This window comes from Corythoichthys intestinalis, chromosome 3 (assembly GCF_030265065.1).
Source record: "Corythoichthys intestinalis isolate RoL2023-P3 chromosome 3, ASM3026506v1, whole genome shotgun sequence".
NCBI lineage: Eukaryota > Metazoa > Chordata > Actinopteri > Syngnathiformes > Syngnathidae > Corythoichthys > Corythoichthys intestinalis.
In genome coordinates, this window is record NC_080397.1 from 28,113,158 (window position 1) to 28,139,620 (window position 26,463).

Sequence of the window (26,463 nt, forward strand, 5' to 3'; positions counted from 1 at the left end):
ATCTTTTAAGAACTACAAGTCTTTCTATCCATGGATCGCTTTAACAGAATGTTAATGTTAATGCCATCTTGTTGATTTATTGTTATAATAAACAAATACAGTCCTTATGTACCGTATGTTGAATGTATATATCCATCTTGTGTCTTATCTTTCCATTCCAACAATAATTTACGGAAAAATATGGCATATTTTATAGATGGTTTGAATTGCGATTAATTGCGATTAATTACGATTAATTAATTTTTAAGCTGTAATTAACTCGATTAAAAATTTTAATTGTTTGACAGCCCTAATATATCATATATATTATATACTGTATATACTGTATATACACAGACACACCCAAGTTTTTTTTTTAAATTATACTTTGGGGGAAAATTGTGAAAAAAACATGTCTTTTATATACATATATAGCTCTTTCCAATGCTAAATGTGAACAAACAAAAAACAAAACAAAACAAAACAAAAAAAATTGAGGGGGGACTGAAGCTACTTCGCTTTTTCACTGATTGCGGCGGGCTCAGTGGTAGTTGTCCCACAACCCAGAGGTTGTGGGTTTGAGTCCCTGCCCTGGTGAACTGGTCTAAGGTTCTTGAGCAAGATACTGAACCCCACGTTGCTCCTGGTGCTGCGTCACCAGTAGGTGGATGGCGAGATAGTATAAAGCACTTTAAGGGCCTTGAAAGGTGGAGAGCCTTAAAAAGGTGGAAAAGCGCTATACAAGTGTAACACCATTTACCATATAGTGGTACTTCAACATACGATCGCTTCAACACACAATTTTTTCAACACCTGACATAAAATTTGACTCCCTATTTGTTTCTACGTCTGACGACATGCTCGAAATACGACGATTTCTGACAGCGCCGCAGTTACTTTGTTTTCCCGCAAAACTGACGCACAGTGGATTTTCTTGTGAGAAATCAACATGGGAAAATGGTGAGGCTTACCATGGAAATGATAAAAAAAATATGAGCAAGGTGGACACGTCCGTGAACTGACTTGACAATAAGGCCATAGAATGTCTAGAATCTCGACGGTCCTTATCAGACCTCCGTTCGTCATCCTTTATAAGTTAAGGTGACAATTATTATTGTGGTAAAATCGCCAGCTTTGTCAGGTTTTTAATAAGTTATTTCAGAACGTGTGCAATACAACATGCCTATTGTCCGCCCCAGCTTAACAAAGTAAAAGTGAAAAAGTCCTCCCTCCCTCACGCTTGTCAAGTCAGCCATGCTGTGTTCAGGTACACCATGCAAAACACATCTGCCACATTAGAACCCCATTCGTTACATTATTCCAGGTATTACTATTATTATTCCGATTTTTATTCATAATTTATTTGTTTTGCTCTCTGTAATTGCTTCAGGCTGTGGAATGAATTAATGGGATTATAATGTATTCTTATGGGAAAAATCTGCTCAACATACGACCATTTCGATTTACAAACAAGGTCCTGGATAGCATTAACTTCGTTTGTAGAGGTACCACTGTATTTATTTCCTAATAATATAAAAAAATAAAAAATAAAAGTCAATGTTTGCATTATCTTCAATATACAGTATATTCCATTTTACTGTGCATAATGTAATTAATTTTATTTAGTTTTGTTAATGTGTTACTTATATCCTTATTATGTAAAAAATGTTTACATCATCTTTAATTTTAACACACACCCTATTTTCTAAGACTAAGTAGTCAAAATTGAGGTTTTGCATTTTAAGATGTGAGGAAATGAGGGAAAATAAAAATGAGAAGATGGACGTTGGGGTAGGGTATTTTTGTTCACTGTTATTCTGCACATCATTGATAAAAATACAATTTTGACTGAAAATTTTTCATCTATCCCTTGGTACAGTAAGAGTAATGCATGTGTAAAGCCTGTTGTGTTTCATTGTATGTTCTAGATCTAATGGGCAAAAGCAGTTTTCTCTGCATTTCTGTGGTTTTAGGGAGGTTTTGATAAATATATATATATACATATACACTAGTCCTTCTAAAAAAAATAGCATATTGTGATAAAGTTCATTATTTTCTGTAATGTACTGATAAACATTAGACTTTCATTACACACAACTGAAGTAGTAGTTCAAGCCTTTCTTGTATTAATATTGATGATTTTGGCAAAAAATTCAAGAAAAACCAAAAATCCCTCTCTAAAAAAAAATAGCATATTTCATCCGACCAAAAAAAAAAAAAAAAAAAAAAAAAAAAAAAAAAGGTCAACCTTCAATTAATCATATCAGCTATGCACTTAATACTTCGTCGGGAATCCTTTTGCAGAAATGACTGCTTCAGTGCGGCATGGCATGGATGCAATCAGCCTGTGGCACTGCTGAGGTGTTATGGAGGCCCAGGATGCTTTGATAGCGACCTTAAGCTCATCCACAGTGTTGGGTCTGGTCTCTCTCAACTTCCTCTTCACAATATTCCACAGATTCTCTATGGGGTTCAGGTCAGGAGAGTTGGCAAGCCAATTAAGCACAGTAATGCCATGGTCAGTAAACCATTTACCAGTGGTTTTGGCACTGTGAGCAGGTGCCAGGTCATGCTGAAAAATGAAATCTTCGTCTCCATAAAGCTTTTCAGCAGATGGAAGCATGAAGTGCACCAAAATATCCTAATAGCTAGCTGCATTGACCCTGCCCTTGATAAAAACAAAGTAGACCAACACCAGCAGCTGACATGGCACCCCAGACCATCGCTGACTGTGGGTACTTGACACTGGACTTCAGGCATTTTGGCACTTCCTTCTCCCCAGTCTTCCTCCAAACCCTGGCACCTTGATTTCCTAATGACATGCAAAATGTGCCTTCATCTGAAAAAAGTACGTTGGACTACTGAGCAACAGTCCAGTGCTGCTTCTCTGTAGCCCAGGTCGGGCGCTTCTGCCGCTGTTTCAGGTTCAAAAGTGGCTTGACCTGGGGAATGCGGCGCCTGTAGCCCATTTCCAGAACACGTATTTGCATGGTGGCTCTGGATGTTTCCACTCCATACTCAGTCCACTGTTTCTGCAGGTCTGGAATCGTCCCTTCTCCACAGTCTTTCTCAGGGTGTGGTCACCTCTTCTGGTTGTGCAGTGTTTCCTGCCACACCTTTTCCCTCCCACAGACTTCCCACTGAGGTGCCTTGATACAGCACTCTGGGAACAGCCTATTCACTCAGAAATTTCTTTCTGTGTCTTAGCCTCTTACTTGAGGGTGTCAATGATGGCCTTCTGGACAGCAGTCAGGTAGGCACTCTTGCCCATGATTGCAGTTTTGAGTAATGAACTAGGCTGGGAGTTTTTAAAACCCTCAGGAATCTTTCGCCAGGGTTTTGAGTCAATTCGTTGATTCAGATGATTAGGTTAGTAGCTTCTTTAGAGTACATTTTCATGATATGCTAATTTTTTTTAGATAGGGATTTTTGTTTTTTCTTGACTTTTTTGCAAAAATCATCAATATTAAAACAATAAAAGGCTTGAAGTACGTCAGTTGTGTGTAATGAATCTAGAATATATGGAAGTCTAATGTTTATCAGTACATTACAGAAAATAATGAAATTTGTCACGATATGCTTATTTTTTGAGAAGGACTAGTATACACATAAAAATAACTAAATTCTGCCTCGATGGCAACCTTTATGTCATGAAGTTCCGGTAAGAAATTCTAGCCACTTTCACCTCTGACTATTACAAATCATAACTATTTTTTTCTTTTGTCTCAAATTGTTAAGCAAGATTGTGTCAGTTGGAATGCACTGATGCACTTTCAATTTAAAAATCCAGACCCGAGGAACTAATTAAAATACATAGTATTGACTTGAGATTTTTCAAGATTCAGTATAGGGGTTGTTGTTTGTAATCTTTGTCATTGTTGTGTGATTATATTCAGTCATGAGAGTCTAATTTGTAACACTGTCAAGTTTGAAATTGAGTTTCAGTTCAGTTTAATGTAGGCTTTTATAGTACCTGAGGAAGGAGTTGGTGATTTGGACCGGGCAAATTGCATATGGGACTCTCAGGCTGTTGAAGAAGAGCACCAGAGAGAGGATAATGTTGTCCACGATGCTCTGACGCACATACACGTAAACCAGCAGTGAGCCCTGGATAACATAACAGAAATATTACCATCATTCATCCCATTGCACTTCCATTGTACATTGTAGAACAATGCTGAGTCATGCACATGTAGAGGGATTAGGGGAGGTCCGTGTAATACACGGTTTTTCTACCCGAGTTCAAATCAGAGTTACCTCACATTGAGGATACCAAGCACCGATCCGATACCTCGGCAATTTCTTTCTTTGTTAATTTATAACAAAACATTTTTTTTTTGACAATATCCCTTTCCATCCTGATTTTGTTGCCTTTTAGCCATTCAAAAAAATCTTAAAAAAACAAGAAAAAAATTTCGAGCCGGTGCCAATCTTTTAAAAAATGTTGCACAGTAAAACAAAAATTAAGTGTTGTCACAGCTTACTTGAAAAAGTAATTTAATTACTGATTATTGATTACGACTCAGAAAAATAATCTAGTTACTTTATTGATAACTTCATTATCAAAGTAACTAAGTTACTTTAAAAGTAATTTATCAGTTACCTTTTGCTGCCTCAGCATAAGAATGACAACAGAAAAATATAATTGCATGTTATTGACTTTCCGAGAATTGAATTTAAAGGCGAAGATCAGAATTTTTCACATAGGTCTTAATCTTCGAGTTAGCGGGGGTTTAATTAGTCGATGGAGTTGATTTCAACCACCATTGACTTGCGCAAAGCTTAGCCACTCCGTAGCTCTGAAACTAACAAATAACTGACAAACTGCACAGAATTTGTTCAAATCAATTTCCTTTAAAGAAAAAAAAAAAAAAAAAGGCCTAAGCGTTAAAATGTCGTCTATAAAAGTTTTAAAGCAATAAAGTAGATAACAAAAATGAATAAAATGAAAGGGAATCCTACAAAGTTTTCATAATGGGTCCAAATTATTTTTTGAACAGATCATGTGACGAGCACCTTAGAGATGGTCCTTTGCTTTGCTTAGCCAAAACTACAGCTGAGGAGGCAGGATGGATATTTAGAATTTCTTTAAACATAAGCTTTCAAAAGCAACAACAACTGAGCTTGAATCGAGGATTGAACACGAACAGTGTCAAAATGTACATATACAGCAGGGGTGCCCAAGTTCGGTCCTCAAGAGCCCCTATCCAGCTTGTTTTCCATGTCTCCCTCCTTTAACACATCTGAATCAAATGATCAGCTCATCAGCAAGCTCTGCAGGAGACTGATAACGATCCTGATTATTTGATTCAGGTTTGTTGGAGAAGGGAGAAATGGAAAACAAGCTGGATAGGGGCTCTCGAGGACCGGACTTGAGCACCCCTGATATACAGTATACAGCACAGGCCAAAAGTTTGGACACACCTCATTCAATGAAATACCCAATGTCCCAACCCCTTTCAAAAGCCAACAAATTCCACTTATTAACCCTGATAAAGCATACCTGTGAAGTGAAAACCTTTTCAGGTGTCTGCATTTTGAAGCTCATTGCGAGAGTGCCAAAAGTGTGCAAAAAAGTAATAAGGGCAAAGGGTGGATACTTTATAGTACAATATAAAACCTGTTTTCCGTTATTTCACTTTTTTTTTTCCAAGTACATAATTCTACATGTTCACTGTTGTTTATAGGTACACGATAATTATTGGTCCGATAATTATCAGCCCGATAATAGGAATTATGACGTCATCCCAATACAGGGTCCCCCCAGGATTGATACATCTAAATTCAAGACTTTTAAGACCTTTTTTAATGCCATTTCAACTGAAAATTAATACTTTTCTCGCACCCATTATTTAGATAATATTGAATCATATTAAAAAAATAAAGCACTGAGCATCAAATTTAACCTCAATTACTAAGTGTGTTTGACAAAAGAATGCACATTTACCAAACCGTGCAGAAATACATTACTGAATCTAACACATTTTAATCGGAGAAATTGGCAACTTACTTTGAAATGTTAAGCAGGTCCACTGCCGTCGCATGACCCATAAACTGGACCCAAAGTATCTGGATGCGACTTGGTCGCCGATCCAATACCTCACATGCTGGTCCAAATGTTTGGACTTGGTTGTCTTGTTGAGGCTTTCGTCGAACATAACAACTGATAACATCTGAGCAGTTCCTTGCATTAGCACACAGTACTGTGCGATCGCCTGCTGTTATGATGTTGATGCTAATGATGCTAACGGCGCGCACGCACGAGGTGCAGTGCATCGTAAAAATTCTATGCGTCATCTTCGTTATGGATTTAAAAAAAAAAAAAAAAAACTGTCACGGATATAATTTAGGTTGCACTGAGATGTTCTTGAAAATTAAAACCACGGTGAAAAAATTCCAGACTTACAACAGCTAATTTAATACTTTTAAAACCTTTAATAATGGAAAACTAAATTCAATGCTTTTTTAATACTTTTAATAACCCGCGGGACCCTGCAATAAATACAACAACATAATTAATAGGCCCGATAATATACAGTATAATATTTTTGGCACGATGTCAGTGGATTGGGATGTGTGCATTTCCACTCCTGTTTTGACAGGACAATGTATCAGTGACTGTGTGTGGTTGTGGAAGATGTGCCACAAATCAAGCGCTCCTTTTCTGTGACGTATTGCTCAAGCGACGGCAGTGTGCAGCTGGCTAGTAGCAACTTTTTGAAGTTGTCATTGGGAAACGCTTCACTCGCTTAGAGGAACAGGAAGTAATCAATATCGGTATCGGTTTTAAAAAATGGATATCGTGCACCCTTACTCTTGTTCTGATATATTCAGTGAAAATTTACTATGTAAATTGTCGTGAAAATATAGAAAACGCACAAATGATGAGGTGTGTCCAAACTTTTGAATTTTGTTTCAGGGTCAACATGTTTTGCCCCCCCCCCCCGCACAAAAGTCAAACTCCGTTCCGTCTATGGTTACAAACTGTAAGTATAAAATGTACGTAAAGGCTGGTTCCAAACAGTAGAAGTGCTGGCTGTCTCGTACATGTAGGCTTTGTTTCAAGTTTTGATGTGTTGTGCTGTTATTCAAAGTGGTTCCTTGAATTGGATGTGTGAGTTTTTAGCGGTCGACAGTGTTTTTGAGCTAGCGCAAAGTTTGCAATGCTGCAAGATATTTTTGTCATCTTTACTGGACAAAAATGTTAAGTAATGGCTTTATTTCTCCGCGTCTTGACAAGGTACAGTGTATCACAAAAGTGAGTACACTCCTCACATTTCTGCAGATATATATCTTTTGATGGGACAACACTGATGAAATGAAACTCTGACACAATGAAACGTAGTCTGTGTGCAGCTTATATAATAGGGTTAATTTATTTTCTCCTCAAACTAACTCAAAGTATTGGAATTAATATCTAAACCCCTGGCAACAAAAGTGAGTACACCCCTTAGAAACTACATCCCTAAATGTCCAAATTGGGTACTGCTTGTAATTTTCCCTCCAAAATGTCATGTGACTCTTTAGTGTTACTAGGTTTAAGTGTGCATAGGGAGCAGGTGTGTTCAAATTTGTAGTGCAGCTCTCACACTCTCTCATACTGGTCACTGAAAGTTCCAACATGGCACCACATGGCAAAGAACTCTCATAGGATCTTAAAAGACGTATTGTTGCGCTACATGAAGATGGCCAAGGCTACAAGAAGATTGCCAACACCCTGAAATTGAGCTGCAGCACAGTGGCTAAGATCATCCAGCATTTTAAAAGAGCAGGGTCCACTCAGAACAGGCCTCGAGTTGGTCGTCCAAAGAAGCTGAGCGCACGTGCTGAGCGTCACATCCAAATGCTTTCTTTGAAAGATTGTCGCAAGAGTGCTGTCAGCATTGTTGCAGTGATTGAAGAGGTGGGGGGGTCAGCCTGTTAGTGCTCAGACCATACGCCACACTCTACATCAAACTGGTGTGCATTGCTGTCACCCCAGGAGGAAGCCTCTTCTGAAGACGGAACACAAGAAAGCCCGCAAACAGTTTGCTGAAGACATGTCAATAAAGCACATGGATTACTGGAACCATGTCCTATGGTCAGATGAGACGAAGATTAATTTGTTTGGTTCCGATGGTCTCAAGCATGTGTGGCGGCGACCAGTTAAGGTGTACAAAGATAAGTGTGTCATGCCTACAGTCAAGCATGGTGGTGGGAATGTCATGGTCTGTGGCTGCATGAGTGCTGCAGGTGCTGGAGAGTTACATTCCATTGAGGGAAACATGAACTCCAACATGTCCTGTGAAATACTGCAGCAGAGCATGATCCCCTCCCTCCAGAAACTGGGTCGCAGGGCAGTGTTCCAGCATGACAATGACCCCAAACACACCTCTAAGATGACCACTGCTTTACTGAAGAGGCTGAGGGTAAAGGTGATGGACTGGCCAAGCATGTTTCCAGACTTGAACCCAATAGAACGTCTTTGGGGGATCCTGAAGCGGAGGGCGGAGGTGCGCAAAGTCTCAAATATCCGGCAGCTCCGCAACTTCGTCATGGAGGAGTGGAAGAGCATTCCAGTGGCAACCTGTGAAGCTCGGTCAACTCCATGGCCAGGAGAATGTAGGCAGTTCTGGATAATAGTGGTGGCCACACAAAATATTGACAGTTGACATGTTGTATGCTAATATTGACAACTTTGACTAAGGCAGTGCTTCTCAATTATTTTCTGTCACGCCCCCCCAAGGAAGATGTAAATGTTTCGCGCCCCCCCCAAACTCTCTGCCGCCACTGTAAATAGTATCATTTGTCTATAAACTTACTATTATAAATACGCATCTGCCTAACATTGTGTCCTTTTTTTCTAATAAAGAAAAAAAGTAACAGATCAACTTATAATAAAGTATAACTTCATTAACATGGTTTTGTTAGTAACAGAGAAGACTTGACGTGCATCAATTTGCCTGAATTAAAAAAAAAAAATTCACATCCAAACTAAAAAATACACTCAAGGTACATTTTTGACCATTTGATACAGAAAAATAAAATCAGTAAATAATAACAAATTAAAATTGATTGGAAACATTCACTCATGAGGACAATATGCCAAAAAATTTGACCGAAAAAACAAAACTGAATAAAAGAGGGAAAAAAACGGTATCCTTGGACAGGACAGTTTGTATTTTTGCTGCTCACAGTATTTACGTCCTTTGCAATGGTGTGGAGTTATTTTGCAATGAGCATGCTAACAATGCTCACTGGTTTACTGATATAACACTGACAAATCAGGACGATTGTTGGTAATATTCGGCACGTTTTCACTGAAAAAATCAAGCGGCTTAACAATGAGATTGGGGTCTAATGTCTTTAAGTGGCGTCTTAATTGATTTGGCTTCTGGCTGTCTGCTATAATTATTTTTAGACACAGTAAACAGTGGTCTTTCATCATCACCCACTGTATTAAAAGTCAAAGCTAAAAGGCAAACTGCACGAAAAAAGCGCATTCACGGCGGCCGAGGTAGAGCCGTAGGTGAGGGCGGTCGTCGTGATGATCCCAAGCCGAAAATGGCACTTCTCGGGCGGCGACGTGAGAACCGGACAAGACAGTGGGTCGCTGCGTGAGTGAGTCCGGTCGGAAAACGGCTTTTGAAAACGGCGGCGGCACACTGCTCTTCATATCTGTTGTCTGTGTGTGCTGAGTGCTCTTCCTTAGTTCAAAAATACTGCGCGCACTCTGAAAATGAGAGCGCCACTGCCACCTACCGAGTGGATGTGCAAGTACACTTTATTCCAGTACGGCAAAAAAAAAAAAAAAAAAACATGTTCCCCGAGGACACGTGCGCCCCGCCTGGCATCGCTCTGCGCCATCCCAGGGGGGCGCGCCCCACTATTTGAGAAGTACTGGACTGAGGGGTGTACTCACTTTTGTTGCCAGGGGTTTCGATATTAATGGCTATATTTTGAGTTATTTTGAAGGGAAAATAAATCAACTATTATATGAGCTGCACACAGATTACTTTTCATTGTGTCAAAGTTTCATTTTGTCAGTGTCATATAAAAGATATACTTAAATATCTGCAGAAGTGCGAGGGGGTGTACTCACTTTTGTGATACAATGTGGCTAGGCTATTGTTTTGGCCGCAGACTCAGCGCTCACACGGCATTGTAATACATGTGTCCCGTTTTTTTGTCCTCCGATGAGAAAACGTGACAGATGACGTCACTCCCAAACTCAAGAGCAACATTTCTATTCGAAATGCTTTTCGTACACAACTACAGTATTCTTCATTCTACATACAGTATGAAAATAGTAACGCACAGACACTAAGGAAACCAACTTTTATCATCTTACTGGTTTGGAAAAATGAACGCGTTAGATTGCTCGTTACTGAAGGAAAGTAATCAGATTACAATTAGTGACACCAGTGTAAACAATATATACTTTGTTTCTTTTGACGATATCCTATTTTATTTCCCTTACATTTAAAAACAAGTTTAAAAACCCTATCTTTTACACCTAATTCTGATCTGATAAAAATGACATGCTTGGGCCCGATTTCCGATAACATGATCGGGTTGGGGACATCCCTATACAGTACAATAAAGTTATTAAGAAATATTATTAATCTGCAGTATGTGATTGTAGTGTATTGGTACTGAGACAACTTGTCAACTTTTCAGTTTTTTCTTTCTAATTAGTGTAAGGGGAAAAGAAGATCTAATTAGTGCAGGCTTGATTATATATCCACAGAGAAATAAAACATGGCTATACCTTTCTGGCTATTTTAATGAAAAGGGAAGTAAAAGCCATGAAAACAAGCAGGCAGGGAAATCTCAAGGCTTTTTATACCCATTAGAGTAACCTCATTTTATAATGAGTTATTAACTGCTTATTGTTTTGCTTTTTAAGTATCTCACACTTTTTATTCGAGGAAGGCTAGCGCTAACTGGAGCAGATGAAGGAGTAGCCTACTGATTATGCAGCTCAGTGTGTTGAGTCAAATCTCAGTTCAGTTAATTTGCTGTCTGTGCTTCTGGCTGCAACTCCTTTGTCGCTGCTGTTAAAAGGATGTGCTCGTTTGTCTTATTTATGATTCATTTTTAACTTCCTTTCACTGATGTGGTAAGAGTGTGTATACCTGTAGAAAAAACCATTTACCTCAACTAGAAAAAAATACATACTTGGTGACAAATATATGGAAAAAAACAAATACTATAAAAATAACAATGTCATTTGTTGTGACATAGTATTAATTTTTTAAAACGGTGTAGAGAAATATGAAAGATAAGTAAAGATATCCACAACTGCCTTGAGTTATTAGCTGAATTAGTTTTGAAACGTGTGTGACTGGGGTGGAGTGAGTGGGTTCGTATCGCTATGTCTTGATTACACTGCCCCCAAGTGTCCAAGGCGTACACTTCAGATGGAGCAGCACAATGTCATACAATGAATTAAAGCAGTGAATGCAGCAAAAACTGTTTTTTCTCTGGATTATTTAGGGAAACTGAAACAGATCATTGTGAAGCCTTGATTTTGGTTGGCCCGATCACTAATAACGGAATCCTCTAATAGTTTACTCACAGAAGCTTCATTCAGAGAGAATAAGTTTTCAAAAAGTTAAAATCGGCAAATTCATGGGTCCTGAGCTTTGAATTTGCGGTCCTGCGCTGCCATGGCATTTCAATTCATTTCGAAGAGTTGGGATAGGTTGCAACTGGACTTTTCCAGTTTTGATTAGGGTCGAATCATGAGTTGAAACACTGAAAGTATGTAGGCTAAAAATAGGAGTGATACTTACTGAACACTGACCAGTGTACAGTACATACTACAACAGTACTTTTTAATTTTCAGTGGAACTAAAATGCTTTTTATACTTATATACATTTTAGACATGTGCCGATTACCGGTTTCAAGGTATACCTTTGTATGAAAAGGTCACTGTTTCAAAACCACAAAAATTTGCAGTCATACCGTCCCCTAAGGTATTAGCTATTTTTTTATGTCACAAAAATGCAAGGAGAAATCCCTCGCTAGCAGCAGCAAGGCTCAACCTGTCACCACCGGTTGTTGCTCAGTGTCAGTGAGTCAGCTGTGCTACACGATGGCTGGAGGAGGTGAAACTCCTGAAGAAAACGAAATCGCTCGTATGTGGATACTTCAGCTACAGAAAAGTTACAGACGGCCGCGGCTTAGTGAAGGAGGACCAACTGATATGTAAAACATGTTTGCTGAGGGTGGCTGCCGAGGAGGCAATACTTCCAATATGATTTCGCTTTTATACACAATTAACGGTTAGTAAATACTGTCATAACGTTTCCCACCAGCTACGAGAGTTAAATCCAGCATGTTTACTGTGTCTAACGTGTGTAAAATATGGTGTTCTTTTCTCTCTGGCAACTGTCTGTATTGAGAAAGTGAGTGTGTGTATAATGTAAACATGATATGACGTGCTTTTTTATGGAAAATCTGTTATTTTTGTTCTGATGGTCGTAATGTTGAACTGTGGCTGTGGGTTTAGGCTCACCTCAAGGATTGCATTTAATTTATTTAGAATATTTCAGTTTTTTATTTTTTTTATTTTAACCTAACATTATACTTATGTTCCAATTTGCTAATATGTTTTGAAAAATAAAAATCCAGTTTTTTTTTTAACCCAGATATCTCATATTAACACATTTTAGAGCGGCAATTGCAATACATTTAAACCGTGATATTTTGGCTTAAGGTTATCATAACGTCAGAATCTCATACTGGCACATGCCTAATACATATAATGTATATATAGTATACAAATGCATAAATATTTCAGAATTTATTTCTGTCAACCTATTAATTCTGCAAAGGTACACCAAATCAAGGATTTTTTTTTTTATTTCAAAAACGATTTAATAATTAGAAATCCATTTTTTTAAGACATAAAAGTATTTGTGTATAAAAGAAGTGAATTTAAAATCTAATTTAGATGGGAGCAATATTTGATGAGGGAGTCTTAAAATTGTAATGGATGAATGAAGCAAACCACCGAATTCTCATTAGATTGGATGGTTGAACACATAAAGAGCCCGATCTTACTTTTAATCAGTTGGAAGTAATGTGTGTGTGTTTATAACGATGATTAAGTGTGTATGTACCTCTTCCGAGGCTCTGCACAAAGCCGTTAAATGGTTGAGGTTCACTTGAATACTGCCGAAAACAGATTCAAACACCTTCATCATCGCCCAGCCCACACATCTAGACACGAGGAGAGTGGACAGACAGAAAAAAATGGATACACAAATGAAAATTAATGGCTTTTGATGATAAAAGGATGATGCAGGAAAGGCGATGCATAATAGACAAAACTAAAAAAAAGTGTAGGGCTGCAAATTACCATTGCAGTGCAGTCTGTATGATAGATTCATTTTACAATTTAAGTGAGACTTTTTTCTTATTCTTATCATTTCCAAAGAAATGATTAAAATGTATATACTCCTTGGCCGAAGTCCAGGATTACAGATGCCAAGGGCGTAAGGTTTGGTCTCAACATTGGTAGGGACTGTATAACAGCATAACCTGCATGTGCACTTTTTGCTGGGGTTGGGAGATTAATAAAACTAAATGGATTGGATGAACGGGACTCAAGGCTACATTTCTCATGAATATGAACCTAATTAGTTGATAGGCTAAATGATCAATGCAAAATATAGCTATCGACTTATACCAACTTTCATGTGGATTGGTCAGGTGATTCACTATCCGATTCAAAACTTTGTTTTTAAAAACTACTAAAGAAACATTTTGAAACCTTCCAGAATAAATGTCTGAATTTTATTAGCAAATTTAAATTGCAATATTTGAACTTAAATTAACGTACTTACATACTTTTTCCCTCGACTATGATTAATGTATGATTATCTGAAAAATGTCTGCATATGCTGCAAATAAAAATATTTAAAAAATAAATAATGTAGAAAATAAATACATTTTAAATAAATGCAAGTCATTTGCCAATCAAACGTGCATTTGAGGGGAAAAATGGACCGGTACATTCAGCAAGTGAAAAGAGGGAAATATAAGTCTCAACACAATGAAAATAATTCACTTAATAATGGTAGGGTCAATTACACAAAATTACCTTTATAACTGAACTCGTTATTATATGCAAATAAAGTTGCTTAAAACTTGGTGGGGACAATTTGAGCATCCTGAAAAGTTGGTAGTGTTATGTCCCTACTGTCCCTAGGCAAACCTACACCCTTGTATGGATCTACAGGTAAACACGAACATATTGACAACTAGCAGTGGAACGTTTGTCTTGGTATGATTCGGTTTCCAATTATGTTTTTTTAAATGTGTCTTGGTTTACATACAATAAAAAAAGTGTGACTGAACTAGAATAAATACATAATCATCAGAATCAGTTTGTACGCTGTGTATTGCGGCTTCAACAACTGCAAACGGTTATAAACTCATTGGCTGCTTTTGACGGCGATAGACAATCAGCATATTTGGTCATTCTCTGTCAGCCCTCCTAGTTCCAATGGTTTGGACGTCTACAAGTGAAAAACTAAAGACTTAGTTTTTAAGAGCCACACCTATTATCGTCAATGAAAGAGTTCATAAATCAAAGCAATAACTCCTGATCTGCTCCTAAAGGCACAGGGAGATTTCTAACATTTATTGTCAACATCAGAATGAAAGCACACTAATACAAACAAATGAGCGTGCTTGTGGCTGGTTGTTGGTAATGTTTACTACACTATAACATTTCAGAAGATGTCAAATTCTAAATTTTAACCTTGTATAAATCGCAGGCACAGCATGGCGCAGTGTGGTTAAAAATTCAATTTTATTTGTATAGCCCTTGATCACAACAACGTTGTCTCAAAAACAGGGTTAAAACACGGTAGTGGATTTATGCTAATTGCTTAATTTCTATTGGGAAATATTGCTTTAGATTTCACATGATTTGGCCTTGTTCAGACTCACTGAAATGCATTCATCAAAATAAATAAATAAATAAATAAATAAATAAAATAAACACTTCCACTGTATTTGAATGAGTTGTGCCAGCCTCAAATAAAGAAATGAATATTATTGGGATGATTACCAACGCACCGTAAAAAAAACGGCGAAATGCAGGTATTAATTACGGGGCGGAATGATGAGAGGGGATGGAGCTGCCCTTGGCTGTCACCCGCCTCAGGCGCTTTGGAGTCTGCTGCGAGAGCCTCCCTCACCCTGAAACACAATAACACGACAGCTCAGTTAAACAAACTCTAAATGGACCTCTTTCATCCTAAAACACTCCCAGTTGGACTACAATAACCTTGAGTGACGGGGTTAGCAACATGCTCAACACCATTATAATGACAAAGAGACTATATCAGAGAGAGAAAAGTATTATGTTGTCCATTTCCAAAAGGTGACATACTTCTATCCCCTCTAATACAGTGTGTTTTTTCTGCTTGTCTTGTTTGTCTTTTCCATCCCCCAAACTGCAGGATCCCATTACATCCTCTATCATTTATTTACTCTCCTCCTCCATCTCTGTCATCTCCGGTACCTGTTACTCCCAGAGACCCTCTCCTCCCGGCTGTTAGCATGACTGGGGTAAACCTTGCACCCACACACAAACAGCACGCCGCAAATCCGCCGCACTAGCCAGCCTCGGTACCTATGAGAGAATGGAGAAGAAAAATGAATACATATGGCGGAAAACACTCAGGTGACTTGAAGTTCCACTCGGAGACCCCCAATTTGGCCAAATTTCAAAATTGTCCTATGTGCATGCGTGATACATCATTGAAAAGCTTAAAATCAAATCAGGTAAGTAAAAATCTGACATTTTGAGACCTTTAACATTTTTCTTGAAGTTTTTCATTTAAACAAAGGTTTTGGACAACCCTCCTGGTACATAATAAATAAAGAACACTTCAAGATGATCCCCCTTTGTATACTCAAGTCTTTGATAATCAATATGCATGCACTAAGACATGTGGGTAATAAAGGAAATTGGTGTGGGAGTAAATGTAAATTTAAATTTAGCCCTGTGTTTTATTTTGTAAATAAACACGGCTAAACGGGGAGTTAGCTGTATAGTCAATGATAACTTTACTGCATACAGTTTTTGATTTGGCACGATTTTAATCTGTGCAATAAAAAACATTTCCAGGGTAATTTTAGGGGTTAAATTCCAATACTGTAATATTTTAATTTTTGCAGTGTGCTTTTAAAAATATTTTTTCAATTATAATTAAATAATGTGAATGCGAAATACTGAGAATAAAAGGCTCCATATGCATAAAGGGAACATACTGTATAAATGTGACTACATAACACTATCTATCTATTGTATTTAGCCTTGAAGCCTAGGACCTAGGCTTTATGATTTAAGCATCTAATGTATCTAATACATCGATATCATCCCATAATAAGCAATCCAAACAGCAACAAGGGTTGAAAAGATAATGGACAGCATGCTAGTCATTTAGCCTGCTGTGTTCCTAATTCTAGCGCTAACTTTCGACTGCATAATTAAAGCCACCGGTGAAATTAAAAAAAAAAAAAAAAAAAAAAAAAGTCTTAAGTGTGACCTAAGTGTGTTCAATTCAATCAGTTAATATACATATCTTTTATGTGAAAGATGTTATAGAATGTATAATGTAATAATGTGTAGAGCATGAAAAGTAACGTTGATTACTTTGCAGAGTAACGAATTACTCTTAAAATAAGGTAACTGGGTTACTAAATCACTTTTTGGGAGAAGTAATTTGTAAATTGAAAGTAATAACTTTTTTAAAGTGAGATTAACAACACTGGTTATTTCATAGACTAAATTTAAACGAAACACTGGGGACAGCAAAATTCCATAACCTTTTACCAGAAGTAAATTAAATTTTAGAATTTAGGAGTTAGTAAGCCTGCACAGCACCCCTTCACTCACCGGTGTCCTGTCCAGGCTCCAGGCTTGCTTGTTTTGTGTTTTGAACATACATACATACATACAGTTCATGGTGTCCAGGTGGTTATAATGAATTGAAAACAACGTGCTGTTTTTCTTCTCATTATAAAGTTGGCGCTACAATATGTGCTCGTCTTTCAACGTTCATTCGAAATTATTGGAAACCTTTATTTTTTGAATAAAACGTTTGAATTTTACAGACGAAAAACTAAGTAAGGGTCGACTAAAACTAGACATCATTTGTCCGGGTTTACGTCAACAGAAACCCAATGGAGACAAACACATTTTGAAATGACTAAAATATGACTAATAAGTATTCTCATCCAAAAGATGAAGACAAAAAGGACAGCCAAAAACAACGCTGGTTCATAGTGTCTAAGAACTGACATAATAAAAAAGACAGGGAAAGAATTTATATATATAGCCAAGAAATACAACGAACTTCAAGATTTGATTGACATGGTGCTTATAGATTAGATTGTGCCCGCAAATTTTGAGATTTAGGGTTACTATGCTCAGAGTAGGGGGAAAAAAAAAAAAAAAAAAGAAAGAAAAACAAAGAAGTCTGGAGCCCTGGTCTTAAGGCCACGCAAGGCAGGAACTTAAAAATCATGCACACGCCAAGTTATCTGCTGAGCACAGGGGTGTCGAATGGCCTTTTGTCCTCAGAAGATAGCGCCAGTGTACGGCGGGCTCAACTTTACCTCGTGTGAGTCTCATTGACACAGAGAATGTTGCTGAAGCCAAGGTAGGGGCTCTGTTCAAACTTCTTACTATGGCGTGACTGAAAATAAGAAAATATCGGAATTATTCATTCTCATTGTGGGCAATAACTTTCAAATCCATATAAACTGGAAGTGAATGATCATGTTTCAGTGCTGATGAAAATGATAGTTGTGTAATCCATTTTAACTGGGAGTGGCTGGCGGTGAACGATCACTGCGACCCCTTCCAGTCAAAAAAGATTGAACATTTATTGCCAGACAATGACTTCATTGTCCTTTGGAATGGTTTGATTCTGAATCACACACTTACTAGACTGTCCGGAGTGCACTGTTGGCAGCACTTGCCCACCATTGGTCTGAACTTCCCCAGCACAGGGACAGGAGTAATTTTTATCGATGTTAACTACAAGACAAGAGAATTACTAGTATAAAAACACACAACGCTCATCAAACAATTCAATCAGTGACATTAGCAGCAATCAAATAGTGGTGTGCTATACGGAGAAAAATCCATCATGATATATTGTCATTTTATATAACGATAGCGATATACTACGATACACAGGTAGTCCTTGAGTTACGAACGAGTTCCGTTCCTATGCTGGCGACGAAACCCGAATTTCCGCGCAAGTCTGAATTAACCCTTTAAGTACCCCTAAATACAACCCTAAAACTCATAACAATGCTCCAAAAACAAGTCTTTGTACTGTCCTCGCCAAAATGTCAGGCTGGCACACTGGGATTTGTCCAGGTCTTCCAGATTAGCCACTCCGAACCTGTGCCTCACCTACGTTAATATTTTTCTAATAATTTTATGTATTGAGATTTATTGCCCTGTTTTCCACATGTACCAATTATTATAAATAAAACAAGAAATTGAATCATATTGTCCAAAAGTTTTATTGTGATCGATATCTGCAATAAAATTAACCAAGTTAAAAATACCTTGGAGTATTTCCTAGTGACAACAAAATCCGTTGCAGCACTTCTGCATTCAGCATTTCTAATATTATTTGTAATTTCACCTCATTCTGGTCACTCAGGTGGTTGGCGTATCATTCTACAACTCATGTTAACACAGACTGCACAGATTGTTAGAATTTGAACGATCAACGAAGTTATAAGAACAAACATACAATCTTTCAGGTGGATCCTTTAAGTTTAAAGCAGCGAGTCACATCCTTAACACTGGCGCTTTGTAGCTGGTCATTGATCAAAACATTCCCCTTCCAACCACATATATCGGCGCTTCCAGGAGTTCACACAACCACACACAGCGCAGAAAGTCCCACAGCCTCATCTACGTCGTGCTGAATCCATCTTTGGAGATTCCGTGGGTCCCTCTTCATTGATTTTGAAGTTTGTCTACACATTGCTTACTTCACCCGCATATCATGTTATTCTCTCTAAACCGGAAGTCCGTAGCAGAAAATGTTAAAGATGGCGCCGCCCATGGTTCGCTTAGGAAACTTGTCCATATGAATCAAATCGTGAATTTTTGCACACTTCCAACAAACGCCTTAGTGCATCCACCAAACAGTGGTGCCTCTCAACTTTTATTAATTAAGTGTTCTTCTTCCCCTTTATATATTCACTTTGAGCTAGATTGTTTTTATTTGTTGCAATAAACGGGCATATGTAGAACTCTGCTCCATTTTTCCTGCTATCTGAAGGCACATGCCACTCAGCCTTCGCTGCTACACGGTGCCTGAATGTTTTTTTTCTGGTCCTTGGTCAAGTTTTGGATCTAAACAATGACTTCATCTGCCTCACGATTGATGAAACATTGTCGTGAAATGGATATGTCTATCTGCTGGCTTTTACAGTTAGAAGGGAACTTCAACTTTGGCTTGGGATCCGTCTATTTTCTGGATGCTCGAGTGAGCACAAAAGCGCTGGTCTGGATAACGGTTGCCAACTCCATGCATGTGTATAGACCCTACTCACATGACGTCACAACCACGCCTCCGCGCCATACTGTCCGTCTATTCGTCGTGTTGATGCATTACCGCTACGTAAATTCCTCCTATTATGGCGTGTTTTTCTGCTCGTTAACATTAATAATCAAAATGGTGAAGGCGTGTGTGGCAGTTGGTTGCAATAACAGAGAAGATAGACGGAGAGACTTGAAGTTCTACGGTATTCCGAGAGACCCGGAGAGGAGAGCGAGATGGACTGCTGCAATTCGACGAGAAAACTGGGCTCCAAACGATTACCACGGATTATGTAGTAGTCATTTTATATCTGGTAAGATGCATTTAATATATATTTAGAGGGTTTTGGGCTGACAACCACAATTAAGATCATTGCGAGGCTAATCGCCGACAACATACAGTTTCAAATTCAAGATGCTTATTTCTTCCACCATCATTACATTTTGAATAATATTTAGCTGGTACCAAGTGAAAGAAGCTGGCCTCGTCTACGGATCATCAGTTAAACAGGTGTGTCCAAACATTTTGCAAAGGGGGCCAGATTTGGTGTGGTAAAAATGCAGGGGGCTACCTTGGCTGATTTACATAGAACAATATATTTAAACAAATTTTAGCAAGCCCTTCTGTGTGTCACATTTGCTTTGTTATTTTTTTTAATTCATAATTTCAACAGTCTCGTCTTTGTGGCTTTGTCTTTCGACACTCGGACTTGCGAAATACTGCTGCTGTGAAAAAAATAAACTAGCTTCAAGTTGCTATAATTTCTCGCTGCGTATCTTCCCTGTAATAATGTCGTACATGTCAGCGTGTCTTGTTTAGTAATATTGCGTCACATCGAACTCTTTGAAAACAGCGACTGTCTCTTTGCAAATGAGGCAGACACAGTTGTTGCGTGTTTTATTGAAGAAATAGTCCAATATCCACCTATACTTGAAGCGTCGGCCATCGCAGTTAACTTTTTTTTTTTGGGATTGTCGCCATTTTAGAAATCACACAGGGTAATGTTGCTTAGAGTGCTGCTTTTAAAGTTTTTCAAACTTTCGTGAGAATAGGCTGATTTTGTGTGGACAAGATAGTTGTAGATATCAGGGTAGCAGATGTCAGGCAGAGAGGGCGAAGACAGCGGGTCGAAAAATATCAATTTAGGCATCAAATATGGATCTGGCGAATGGATAGACTGAAGCTTTTCCACATAACGCCTTTCATGCAACGCATCCAATGAGTTTACAGCGTCTGAAAGCACCGGGGCTTCCATGAATTGCTCTATAAACTGAACAACTAATTGAAACCATTGAGAATAGGGCTAAACGGAGACGGACAATATGGCGGCCGGATACAGCGACACATCATTCTGTGACGTTGGTGAGTAGGGTCTATAGCATGGATCTGCTATTTGGACTAGTCCACACTGGATTTGATTGTGGAAAGTGTTTACTACCAAAAGAAGTTGAACTTTTTCCCCCCCCGATTCGGGACAGCGTGGGATTTTTCCCCCATATCTGTGCAAAACTAAACAAAACAAAGCAAAACATTAAAGCCCAATGGCACGCTACCCGGACAACAGTGACTATGACATAGAACTTACTTTAATATAGATGTGCAGTATTTTTAAAAATGGTGATCAAAATTTACGTTAGGCACTACAGTCTGATTCTAAAATACTATACATTTTTAAAAAATATTGAACTCATTGCCTACAATTAATAACACTAGACGTCCAATTCATTTGAAGTCATTTTTCAGTGCCATTTCTTGACATTCAATCCATTTGGACTTGGACTCTCAGTCACAATGGATTGGACATCTAGTGCTAAAGCCAATGAGTTAAATGAGAGTCTGATTAAGGTTTTAGGTTGACATCATTCTAGAAATATAAATCATTATGACCATGAGCTTCGGTTTTATTTAGGTAAAACAAGTAACCACAAAAAAAAAAAAAAAGAACGTGATGCAGGCTTTAGAATACAGACTGATCCGGTTTAGCTATAACAGACTAATGAATCTCCTGAAATCAATGATTTGGATCAATGATAATGATCTGAGGTAATAGAACAGTGCACTGAAAAAGTGTCTTGCCAAGACACTATAACACAGGAACGGGGACTCGAAGGTGTTTTTTTTCCCTCGGGGACCTAACTAAATTTATGATGCAAATTTTGAACAACTGTGGTTTATCAAGAGTATTTGTGGGTTAATTATTGTTGAGCTGTTTATAACACTTCTTCTGGAAGCAGAGCATGGCAAACACTCAGCAGCAACTCAACAGAATAAAATAGCTGTATCAAGTTATTGGTAAAATAGGACAAAAGATAGGAAAATAAGAATGAGCACTAAAACACACTAGCTCATGATTGTCAAGAATAAAGATTAGTGCATGAATGGCCATGGAGGAGATGACAATGGGAAAGTCATGCATGCAATGGTCTTACAGCAGGTCTTTTCGGTGGAATCGGCATGTCTCTGGTTATCCCGCCATTCAAATGCTGCATCATGATGAAGCCAAAGGAACCTTCAATGCAGTGATCTGCCAAGGCAAAGATTGGGATTTGAAAGCAATTTATTGAAACACACAAATAGAGCGTGGGCAAGGGGACGACTTACATGAAACAATCTTTTCCTCTGGCTCTAGTAATGTAAGTCCTTTACAAAATCACTCACCTATCAGTCATTCTTTGCCGTTAGATACAATTTTCAACCAACTAAACAGCACTTCTGCGCATCCACCATCACAAATTCTCATCATTTCATTATTGCCGGCTGAGAGAGGCAATATTCTAGCTTTCCCTAAAGCTGTTCTGACATGTTCTGGATCATTTCAAGTGACTTAGGGCAAACTTTTGTTTTTTTGCTAGCAATAAAAGAAGTCCAACTATACAGTAATAACCGTTCAAGCGGCCAGGATCCCTACAAGCAGGTTCAAATTGTTCAAAATTGCCTTCGTAACTGTCAACCTCATGCAACGGATTGGGGGGCCATACAAGCAACAAAAAAATTTGCGGAAAAAATTCCTAGTTGCTCCTGGGATCTGCCTGAGCCACTCTCCCTCAAGTGCTCCCACTGCCACGGAAACCACGCCAGCCTTCAACTCCCACATATGCTCTTTCTGCCCCTCCACCTTCACCTGTTCCTTCTTCCTGATATTGGCGTCAGCTGGAATTGACACATCCCTCACCATTGCTCTCTTCTGCTCTTTAGGCATAGACTTCACCATTAGTTGACGAGACAGCTCCTACAGTCATTGCGGCACTCCTTCCCAGAAAAGGCCGAGCCAGGCAGAGCGATGTCGTTGCTTTCACCGTGATTAACTCAAACAACACGCTGCGTTCTAACGTTGGATTTACGTGGAAACAGGACGAAGCTTTTAGTGCATACAAGCAGGCAGGAGTGTCTCAAGAGTGATTTGGTCGAAGATTCAAGGTGAATTATTATATTTTTTCCACCATGCATTCACTTTCAAACTTTGGGAATACAATGAATGGAAAAATTAGCCTAACTTTAGCTTGAAATATGTATTTAAAATTAATGATAACTGACCGTTTTTTTGCTTTTAAACAAGAATCTAGACTGTTTGATGTTCAAATCCATACAAAAATTGTGGGATTTACACATTTAGTTGCAAGAATTTTCAACTTAAAAAGCTGTTTTGTGACGGCCGCTATGTTGGGATTTGTATTTTTAAATTGTAATTTAGACATTTCTGCGTCCATATATAAAAAAAAAAGGCTTTTACGTTATTTTATGTAACATTTCAATTTAAAAACATGCAGTGCAGCACCATGGAGAAGAAGCATTGGGTTATGGGCTGCAAGATGGAGGAGGATGGAGCACAAGTTAATGGATAGTGACAAATTAATCTCCCTTGAACCTACAAACTACAAGCAAGTTTTGTCCACAACTATCTGAAGATAAAAGAAACTTTGGGTCTGAAAATACATGTTTTCGTAGGCAATTTAATTTTTATATTTGCTTCAGAATCTCCCTGGACAAGGATGCCATAGAGCAGGCAGTTCCTCACCCTCTTCCCGTATGAACTGGGAGTTTTGCCCGCCATGGCCAATGTACTGAGGATTGGAGAGACCGGGAGCTACTGGACCAGTGTAAAAAACTTCATGATCAGCAACAGGCCGGCCCAGCACCTGCACTTGCTAAAGCGCATCGGGTTCTGCCCCGGGTACGTGCAGGCAGACCTGGACTGCGCCAATGCAGAGAAGAAAGAGGATGATGTGGAGATCTTGGCCGGGCTTGACAGGGAGCTGGCCGACGATCAGCCGGACCCACCAACGGATGAGTTGCTCCTCGTTGCAGTCGGCAACTATGCCAGCTACCTGGCTGGGATGGTCCAGGCCAACTGCTCGGTGGCTCAGACCCGACCTTACAGAGGTACAGGTGCCAGGAGGGGCACATGCTGGCCAACACCATTTTGCTGCACACGAGCGTGTCCCTCTTAAACTGTTTTGGTGCAAACTTCTCCAAGGATGTGACTTCAGAAGCGAGAAAGAACAAGGCCTTGGAGTGGCCGACCGTCAGAAAGAGGAGCAGAGTCGAGGAGGGCAGGACGGAGACGTGAGGGACAGGGACTTGTACAAGTCCAGGAAGCTGATCGGGGCCCACAAGTCATAGGCAAAGAGGCTATGTGATTGTTGAAAGACGAGCCAGATAGCCGACAAAACGTGCTGAGCCAATTGTGACATTGGAATTCAGTAAGTTCAATAGTTGATTGTATATAGAAAAATGCAAACTTTGCTTTTGACGAATAAAATTAACTCATTCACTCCCAGCCATTTTCACCAGAGCAAGGCCCTTCGCTCCCGGCCGTTTTTCTGGATTTTGACTGATTTTGCAAGGCCCACAGAAAATTGTATTCTATTGCTATATAAACATGGAACCCATACATACACACATGCATACATTTCAAACATAACTTTGATTTTAACAAAGCTATTTTTTGCATTAGTTACATCCCAAACATCTGAATAAGGTTTTCCTTTTACAAAATGCCATGAACAACCAGAGAAATAGAGCTTTTCATAGCAAAGTAACAATATATTTACACATGTCTACTGAGAGATGATGCTTTGTCGCCGAGATGACGCCTTTGTCGTCACGTCAGCCGTGTAAACTTTTCCCTCATCGTTGTCTGTCTCACAAAGATTATTTTTGCGTCTCTGCAAGGTCTGCTTGGCGAGCCGCTGCACTGGGGGTCCACACTCGTTTTGCTCGGTCGTCCAGCGCCTGGCCTCCCAGGCGTCCTCTCGGTTGTTTTGTCGGAGCGTCGCCTGGCATCATGCCGCCAGCGCTCTGACCGTGCTGCCTGGCCGTTCATTGCTGTTGAATCGGGTTGCGGGTCTTATAAAATGCGCTACTGCCCTCCAGTGGCCAGTTTTATTGCTTTAAAATGGGTTTGGAGCCTTGTTTTTTGTTTCTTAGATAAATCGCAAGCTATAGATGCTTCTTGTATTAAAAAAAAAAAAAAAAAAAAAAAAAAGTTTTTGGGACAAAGAAGCGTTTAAAAATAGAACGTATTTATACGTTTCTGGGAGCAAATGAGTGCATGCTTTCCCCAAATATCAAGTGTCTCATGTGAAAATTGAGTGACTTATTAGCTGCTGGGAAACTTTTTTGTGCCAAATAAAAAAAATAATAAGTTGCTATTTTGGGCAAAAACTTATATGTTAAATATTGTTATTGATCCTGAAAATATAGGTGCTATCTCTGAATTTGGTGATGTCTGTGCATCCAGTGTAAAATCTGACAATTTTATAGCCATTTTAAGTTTTGTTATACTTATATAAAAATTAATCGGGATTTTATAAGGGGACGACTTTGAATTTTTGATTCCGCTGCTCATGGAGACTCATATATGCCTAAGGGAGGTGCATGTTTTGGTTTTAGGTCGCTAGTGGCTTTGGTTTTGAAGTTTTTTAGAATAGCCCCCCCTATGGATCGGCCCCGAAGCCCGTGTCCCGTCAAATAATGGTGAAGTCAATGCTTCAGGGTTCGTAAACCTTTTTCATGACCAAATTCAAGCAGTTTTTAAGGGCTTTCAAGACTAATTTTCCAGTACCTTTTAAACAATGTCCAAATGTTTTTTGTTACGACAAGACAGGAATAAAATATGGTAACTTCTCACAACTTCACAAACATCTTTCAAAATGTTCTGCGATCCCGTTGGCTTGAGATATCTCGATGTACATTTGCGTGGAACAGTAGTTCACAATAAACACAAAAACTATTCCATTCTCGCCGAAACTAGTAAAGCTCTTTACAAGACTATTCCAATCTCTCCTACTCCTTAAAAAAAAGGATAAATAGCTGTTTTCTTGTACAACAAGGGATGTCGATCGAGAGAGAGAGTCCTTGTGGTGATGAAGCCGAGCGAAGTGGCTCCCGGCTGGGTTAAACAGCAACTGGCAAAGAAGGTATGGAGTTCGTCAAAAAATAAATAAATAAATGAATAAAAATAGCTGGTCGTGCGATAAAAGTATTGTACTAAACCACAGCAAATGCACATGTATGTATTATAAGCTGTTGTTTTTGGCAGCCCTTTCAATTTTTGTCTTAGTCTTTTGGACAAAAATACTAATGAGCCTTATTCATATTTTCGTCATTTCAAAATGTGTTCGTCTTCGTCTAGTTTTAGTTGACGAAATCTCATACGAATTTTGTCTAGTTTTAGTCGACAATTAGTCCAGTTTTATTCCAAAAATAAGGGTTTCCAACAATTTCGAATGAACATTGACAGACGAGCACATATTGTAGCGTCTACGAGGGCAACGCCTACTTCGCGATGATTATACACACTCAGCAAGAAAAGCAGTACATTATTTTGAATTAAACCCACCTAGAGGCCACAAACTCTATGTAAGAAAAAAGTTGGGTGTTAAAGAGGATGCTCGCCACGCT

General features: G+C 38.8%; 1 protein-coding gene across 3 annotated transcripts in view; it reads right to left on the bottom strand.

Moving 5' to 3' along the window:
- The window catches only part of gpat2 (glycerol-3-phosphate acyltransferase 2, mitochondrial), a 199,229-nt gene that overhangs the window by 77,295 nt on the left and 95,471 nt on the right, over positions 1–26,463 (bottom strand). For 2 of the 3 annotated variants that reach the window (XM_057832037.1, XM_057832035.1), the window contains exons 3-9: positions 21,990–22,084; positions 17,937–18,029; positions 17,606–17,685; positions 15,504–15,614; positions 15,056–15,178; positions 13,090–13,189; positions 3,953–4,086 (exon numbers count right to left, since the gene is read on the bottom strand). In XM_057832037.1, coding sequence (XP_057688020.1) covers positions 3,953–4,086; positions 13,090–13,189; positions 15,056–15,178; positions 15,504–15,614; positions 17,606–17,685; positions 17,937–18,029; positions 21,990–22,052 — 704 coding nt within the window. In that variant the 5' untranslated portion in view covers positions 22,053–22,084. The remainder of the gene's footprint in view (positions 1–3,952; positions 4,087–13,089; positions 13,190–15,055; positions 15,179–15,503; positions 15,615–17,605; positions 17,686–17,936; positions 18,030–21,989; positions 22,085–26,463) is intronic. The other variant, XM_057832038.1, reaches the window with a different exon arrangement.